We start from the raw sequence: 7,777 nt of genomic DNA, 5'->3' as shown, positions 1-7,777 counted from the left end.
GTTAGCAGACATAGGCGACATAAAAGTGAAAAAGCTTGCATACTTTGCCTACTTTCATTCCATAATGTCATATGGTATAATATTTTGGGGTAACTCTTCAAGTCAAACAAAAGTTTTCAGAGTCCAAAAGCGTGTAATACGTATTATTTGTGGAGTAAATTCACGGACGTCTTGTAGAAACCTCTTCAAAGAACTGGGTATACTAACTACTGCCTCTCAGTATATTCACTCCTTAATGAAATTTGTCCTAAATAATATATCTCTTTTTCCAACAAACAGCTCAGTTCATACATACAATACCAGGAACAAAAATGATCTGCACAAGGACTTAAAAGCACTTACTTTAGTACAAATAGGGGTCCACTATTCAGGAACACTCATCTTCAATAATTTGCCAGCAAACATAAAAAATTTAGTTACAAATAAAGTTCAGTTTAAAAGGAGCCTGAAAGACGTACTAGTGGCCAACTCCTTCTACTCCATTGACGAATTTTTTAATAGAAACAAATGATGTATTGTATATATTCGTACTATTAGTATTGTTGTTTCAGCTTAAGAAAAAGTGACATGTTCCACATCCACGAGGATCTCCTCAACAAGGATCTATGGAACGAAAAACTAATCTAATCTAATCTCTAAAAATAACAGTGAAGTTTGTGTAATGTTACTAAGTCTCTTTGGTCAAGGTGTATCTCTATTGGATTTACGACAATACTGTAAATAAGCATCACAGCTGCGCGGCTGCCACTGAACTAGTTGAATGTTCACCGCGGTTGCATTCGATGATCGACTGGCATAACGCAGTGTGACAGTTCCCCATCCTCATAAACGGCATGACAGCCAGGCCAGTGTATACTGCAGTACACGAGGGAAATCTACTTCGTGTGAAGCTCCAAAACAGACAAACAGAATTTTGAACATGGCTGTAAAGAGAGTGCGCTTCCTCAGTAAGGGAAAAGACGAATTTGATGGACAAGAAGAGCTGCTGCTTAACTGTCAACAGGTGACATTTTTCTTACGACTCACGTTTTCAGGATGATCAGTTGTTGGTGAGTCAAGGGAGAAATGTTGGAAACTATGAATTATGCTCCAGTTCAACGTGATGGCAACATAAATGTCCGAGAATATTTTCCTGTCGTTCTATAAGCCTTGTATCTCCGTTGGATAAAGACGTACATTGCTCTACGGAAGATACCGGTGTATTGTAGAGTCAGAGAGGCTGCGAGGCTCGACAGCTTAGGAGAAGCGAGTCAGCTAGTCCCACCACCTAGTGGGCGGAAAGCCTTTATAAGCAGAGGCTCTCGGCGATCTCTCACCTCGCGAACGTCTTCAACGAAATTACTCGATTCCGCGAGTTCCTAGCTTGCTGGAAACAGGCAGAAGTTGTCACGATACACAAACCAGGGAAAGAACCTTTACTCCCGCAGCACTATAGGCTGAAAAGCCTCCTGCCAACTCTCAGCAAAATCTATGAGTGCATCCTGCTAATTCCCATACAAGAGCATATTACCAATGAGAAACTTCTGCCCGATATCCAATTCGGATTTCGGTAGAACCACTCGGCCCCACAACATGGCTTCTACCACAGGGGCTACTGTGGGATGGTGCTACTTGATGTGGCCGTAGCCTTCGACTCAGTATAGTATAAAGGGTTATTATACACGCAAGGGTTCCCTGGGAGCATAGATAAGTTAATCAAAAGCTGTCTCATGAATATAAATTTCTCTGTTGTAGTAGAAACAGCCTCCTCCACCAAAAGGCGCATCCACGCTGGTATGCCACAGGGATCGGTTCTGAGACCCGTATTGTATAGTTTATACACTGCGGACGCCCACAGCCCCCCTGGTGCACACTGCATAGTGTGCCGATGATACAGCCTTCTACACACGTAATGTGAATAAGGACCTGGTCATCCATAGACTACAGAAGGTTTTAGATGACACAGAAACTTGGGCCTATCGCTGGCGTACCATCATGAATTCTGGAAAAGACAGGTTATGATGATCACCCAGAGGCTTGGGAGACGCGGTCCCCCCCTCCCCCCACAGACCCCCCCCCCTCCCTCCACCTCCACCTGCAGGCGTAACCTTGGACTCTCGTCTTACATGGAAGCCCCACATAGACAAGGTCCACAGGAAGGTCTGTGCCAGAATGTCCATCCTCTACCCTACCCTATCCTCAACTCAAGCAGTTCCCTTCCCTGCTCTATAGGGATAAATACTAAGCATTTATACGGCCAGTAATGGAGCATGCATGCCCTGTTTGGGATATGCGGCCAAGCAGCATCTGGACAAAATGCAGAGTCTGCAAATCGCACCCTCAGGAGGGGTGTGCATCTACCTTTTGGGTTTCCCACAGACGATCTGCACGCCGCTGCTGAAATGCCCTTCCTTAAATAGCGTTTCCAAGATTTGGCAAGGGCTTTCAATGAGAGCTGTTCCAGAATCGGAAACAATCTCATTCACTCCCTAGGTCGGTATGACATGTCCCGCGACTAGCACAAACGCCCGATGACGATCTTCGACGACTAAGTCGAAGGGAAAAATCCAGATCTCCAATCCTTAACTCCGTTCCTCCAGCTTTAAAAAAATCAACACCTCGACAACCTCAGGCAAGCACCAGACACACACAGAACAATCACCACAATACACAGACGTCCTAAAATCATAGAAAAAATCACACACAAGTAAACAAGTGGAGTAAAAGCCAGTAGGCTACACACTCCGCCACACACTTCCCCGTAGGAGGGAAAGTACTAGATGCTAGATGAGAGAGAGAGAGAGAGAGAGAGAGAGAGAGAGAGAGGGAGGGAGAGAGAGAGAGTGTCACATCGCTCGCTGAGAGGAGACTGAAGACTGTGCATAATTCTCGGGACACGTTATTGGAACCTGGCTACCTGCTACTGGATCAGAGTACTGATTGTCACTCGGAGAATTTATTGCTGTATTGATAATGACTCTGCAAATATTTACAGATTTCCTAGTACGATTATTCATCCATGAAGTTCAGGTATTTGTAAACTGTAACTTGTGCTGTGGTTGTTTAATTGTGTATTAATAATGGCTGTGGATGTTGGTACACAGGAAACGAACAAGTGTGTGCAAAAGTAGCACCTCGAAAACTTGAGGAAAGCACTCTAGTCCGATTTCGTGGCGGTTTCATTTTGAGACGTGACTTTTTTCCCTGGAAAGGATGGATGTTTCATCTAGTTATTACGAGATGCCACTCTGCTAGACAGGAAGAAAACGGTCAAGACTTCAAACTTCTTCTTTGCAAGCAAAATTCAGCGGTTCAGCATCCAAATGGGGACTCCCATCACAGTGTGTGGTATGTGAACTCTCTGCTAGCCAGCCTATAACAGCTGTGGCAAGAACAACACAGAGCATGACACCACGTTACCCATGGAGAGCTATCGGCACTTGAATGAGTAACTTTCATCCTACCTAGCTACAAACGATTACTGCTGCGGACACTAGCAGATGGCCGTAACAACATCATGCTACAGATGTATACTAGGATTACGGGTAAGTTCACAGAATTTAATGAGAGTACAGCCCTACGGAAGTAAATGCGAAGTTTAAAAAGCAGACGTGGGAGAGAGTGGCGCGCCTTTACGAGCGCGTGTGTTTGGCAGTTTAGGAGGCGTGCCGGCACGCTCGGGACTAGGACTATGATAAATACCATATCTTCAAGAGGGGAGGAAGTAAACTTATTCTGTGGCCCGTGGTCTGGGGAAACTCCTGAGCGTTAGCCGTTGGCGAAAAGTATGGAGGGTGTATCCTCCCATGGCTGAACTGAGCGGCGAGTATAGGCTCTAAATAAACTAAAATTCAATAAAAAATGATCCAGAATATTTACAGAAAAATCAGTAACATTGTTACAAAGAGACAAGCGCACGTGTGAAAATTTTATAAGTTATTTTATGTCTAAGGGTTTATTATTAAAATTACCTTTGAAAATTGTCTTCACAACGCTTTATGGTATTTTCATGAGTTACGACCACGAATAGGGCTCATGGAGATGTATCACAATATAACAACTGACTTTTATAAACGTTATGTGTACCAAATTAGAGGCCAGAATATGCATTCCGTACATAAAATCATGGATTTTCAGCGAAATAATTAATAAAACAATGGAAGTGGTGGCAGCATAGCAAAGTAGATATTGATGTGTAAATCCAACTAGCTGATGACATGCGCATGGCTGTAAATTCAGCAACCGAACGGCAACGAACTTGGAGAGGCTGAAAACAATCAATCAGCTGCAAATAAAGACTTACTGTACTCTTGGCGTAGGAGTCGACGAATTTTAAAATTCTTTTCTTCAGAATATGTAATGGAACCAAAAAATTACATTAGTAGTTAGAAAAATATTTTAAATAAAACAAACGAGTAAAAACAGTTGACAGAAAACGGTAAGATAAGGGTGATCACTTGTGACACCACATGCTAATAAAGTAAATAAAAACAGCCAGATGGCTCCTGTCATATTAGACAGTCATCTTAAGAACATAAGAACTCATAAGTCATAGCTTACTACAATAGCAACATAGTACCACGGAAAAATGCTCCTATCAGAGCACAAGAAATGCAAATATGTTCCTGTTTATTAAACAGACACTGACTACAGAGCACGGTACCATCTCTGTCATTCTACCTCAGCTTCAAAAAATTTTGACATGTGAACTTCTTAACGCTCCATTTAAAACGTTCATACCGATCGACTCATGCTTACCAGTCCTTGCACACTCATTCAGCCCAGCTCGTGGTCATTATCTCTCTGTGTCTCTGTCTCCTATGTCACAGCCACTTACTGCTTATATCTCATTTGTTCCTTCCCATTGTTGCTGTCTCATCTCATTCTACCACTCTCCCTCTCCCCCCTCTCACCCCTCACCCCTCTAACCCTCACACCACCTGTCCCCCCTCTCACCCTCTCACCACCTGTCCCCCCTCCCCCTCTCTAACCACTCTCCCCCATCTCCCCCAACCCTCCTCTCTTCCCCCCCACCTCTCTTCCGCCGCCCCACCTCTCTTCCGCCGCCCCACCTCTCTTCCGCCGCCCCACCTCTCTTCCGCCGCCCCACCTCTCTTCCGCCGCCCCACCTCTCTTCCGCCGCCCCACCTCTCTTCCGCCGCCCCACCTCTCTTCCGCCGCCCCACCTCTCTTCCGCCGCCCCACCTCTCTTCCGCCGCCCCACCTCTCTTCCGCCGCCCCCACCACTCTTCCGCCGCCCCCACCACCACTCTTCCGCCGCCCCCACCACCACTCTTCCGCCGCCCCCACCACTCTTCCGCCGCCCCCACCACCACTCTTCCGCCGCCCCCACCACCACTCTTCCGCCGCCCCCACCACCACTCTTCCGCCGCCCCCACCACCACTCTTCCGCCGCCCCCACCACCACTCTTCCGCCGCCCCCACCACCACTCTTCCGCCGCCCCCACCACCACTCTTCCGCCGCCCCCACCACCACTCTTCCGCCGCCCCCACCACCACTCTTCCGCCGCCCCCACCACCACTCTTCCGCCGCCCCCACCACCACTCTTCCGCCGCCCCACCGCTCTTCCGCCGCCCCACCGCTCTTCCGCCGCCCCCACCGCTCTTCCGCCGCCCCCACCGCTCTTCCGCCGCCCCCACCGCTCTTCCGCCGCCCCCACCGCTCTTCCGCCGCCCCCACCGCTCTTCCGCCGCCCCCACCGCTCTTCCGCCGCCCCCACCGCTCTTCCGCCGCCCCCACCGCTCTTCCGCCGCCCCCACCGCTCTTCCGCCGCCCCCACCGCTCTTCCGCCGCCCCCACCGCTCTTCCGCCGCCCCCACCGCTCTTCCGCCGCCCCCACCGCTCTTCCGCCGCCCCCACCGCTCTTCCGCCGCCCCCACCGCTCTTCCGCCGCCCCCACCGCTCTTCCGCCGCCCCCACCGCTCTTCCGCCGCCCCCACCGCTCTTCCGCCGCCCCCACCGCTCTTCCGCCGCCCCCACCGCTCTTCCGCCGCCCCCCTCCCCTGTTGTCTATATCATATTCTTCGTCTCTCATTGTCACAGGATCTCACCCACTTCCAATTTCTCTTCATTCCTCCACCCCTCCCATGGTGCTGTCTCCTTCACTCTTTTCCTAGCACTGTTTTGTCACTGACGACTATGTTCAACTGCCACTGTCTCTCCCTCTTTCTCTCACACTGCACTGTCTCCATCGCTCTTTCTCCACCGCAACCAATGTCTAGTATCTTCCGGTATTATTTTGCCTTATCTTTCTCAGTGCCACTGTTTCCTATTCTCTCAGCAAAGAAAGTGCGAAAATGTTCACAAGACAAAAGTTTTGGGAAGATTTTTAAAGGTGACAGATATGTAGAAAGTGGCAGCTGGCACCCCACTTTTGAGTCAGTCTTTTAAACGGGTACATGTTCTCCTCCTGTAGAAGCGTTTTTCCGCTGGTTTCCTATTCTGTGCAATAGCAAGGCATACCACTCATATAAAAAGAACCTCATAAATCTATAAAATTTTGATAGTTCACTGACGTGAATTTGAAATAAAGCAAAATTAAATTTTGGGTGTAAAACTGGATTTCACGTGAACAAAAATTTTGCCTGTGCTTCAATACTACAACATGGGGTTCCTAAAACCCTTCTGGTAATAAGGGAGACACTTCGCAGCATATTTCTCCATGCAACGTCACTTTATAAACTACTTTCTCCACTCACACCGGAATTTACGCGTACGAGTAAAGTAATTTTGAACCTCTGTATCTCGGAAACGGATAAAGATATCAAGAAAATTTTCAACGTTAGAGATCCCGATCTTAGGAATGTATAGTAAGAATATCAGCCATTTCCTGTGTTTAAGTGTATTGGAATCCGCGGCTTGGTTTCGGTACAAAAAAACGCTAAAAAACTTTTTGGGGGTGCTTTCATAAGCCCCTTAAGGCCCAATGTGGACCAAATAAAATGTGAAAAGAACCAAATGATTTGCTCCATTTGCCCAAGCAGGAGGAAATGTGTAATATCCCTAATTTGACCCTGTACTGTAGGATCACAATAATAAGATTGTTTCCTAGCCCAAGGGCTGTCCAAAATACTTAACTCTACCTTTCTATCAGCAATGGAATCCGAGGTATAAGCCGCAAAAAGAGTCCCGTTTTTATGCGTGGCGTTTTAGAACGAGTTAGATAGCGTATGCTATCCTGTGTGTACCGATATAGTTGTAGTTGTTTTTATTTATTAACAACAAAAACATAAACTAGCCTTCTGGGTAATAAAAGTATTGGAAAAACTAATGAACTTAGCGGGAAACTAAGGACAGCCATGAGAAGCTGATTTAATTTACATGCTACGTGATGTATCATACATATGTATAATGTAAAATCAATAGTTCATAAGTATGTGTCGAAAATCGGAAGGATGCTGATTTTACTCAAGGCAGTGCAAGTGCTTAAATAACGGACGGCCTTTCTGGTCGGCGTGATTCGATATTTCGTAGTCTTAGGTGATGGTTCGCCTGGGTGAAATGGAGCAGCAAGGTACGTGTGAGCGACGATTAGGTCGCGTTTCGGTAGAGTCAGTAAATTTTTTGAATGATAACTCATGGTTTTGTCTTTTTCAATATTTTTTGCGAGTGTCGGCAGCGAATATGTAAAAAAAAAAAAAAAAAAAAAAAAAATCGGCAAGTGAGCTACTGTGTATCTACTCAGAATCTTTCAGATGAGGTGGACAGGACAGAACTCTGAAACATTTTGCGATTATTCTGTGACCGATTTGAAACAAGCAGTGGTTTTAATCAGTT

General features: G+C 46.8%; 1 protein-coding gene across 1 annotated transcript in view; it reads right to left on the bottom strand.

Annotated features, from left to right (window-relative positions):
- Positions 1 to 4,965: 4,965 nt before the first annotated feature.
- LOC126456360 (uncharacterized) overlaps positions 4,966 to 7,777 on the bottom strand; it is a 176,000-nt gene continuing 173,188 nt past the window's right edge. The window contains exon 3 of the mRNA XM_050092114.1: positions 4,966 to 6,010. Coding sequence (XP_049948071.1) covers positions 4,966 to 6,010 — 1,045 coding nt within the window. The remainder of the gene's footprint in view (positions 6,011 to 7,777) is intronic.

Source organism: Schistocerca serialis, chromosome 2 (genome assembly GCF_023864345.2).
Source record: "Schistocerca serialis cubense isolate TAMUIC-IGC-003099 chromosome 2, iqSchSeri2.2, whole genome shotgun sequence".
In the NCBI taxonomy this organism is placed as follows: Eukaryota; Metazoa; Arthropoda; class Insecta; order Orthoptera; family Acrididae; genus Schistocerca; species Schistocerca serialis.
The sequence above is the reverse complement of the archived record's forward strand: the minus strand, read 5'-3'. Positions and strand labels throughout refer to the sequence as shown.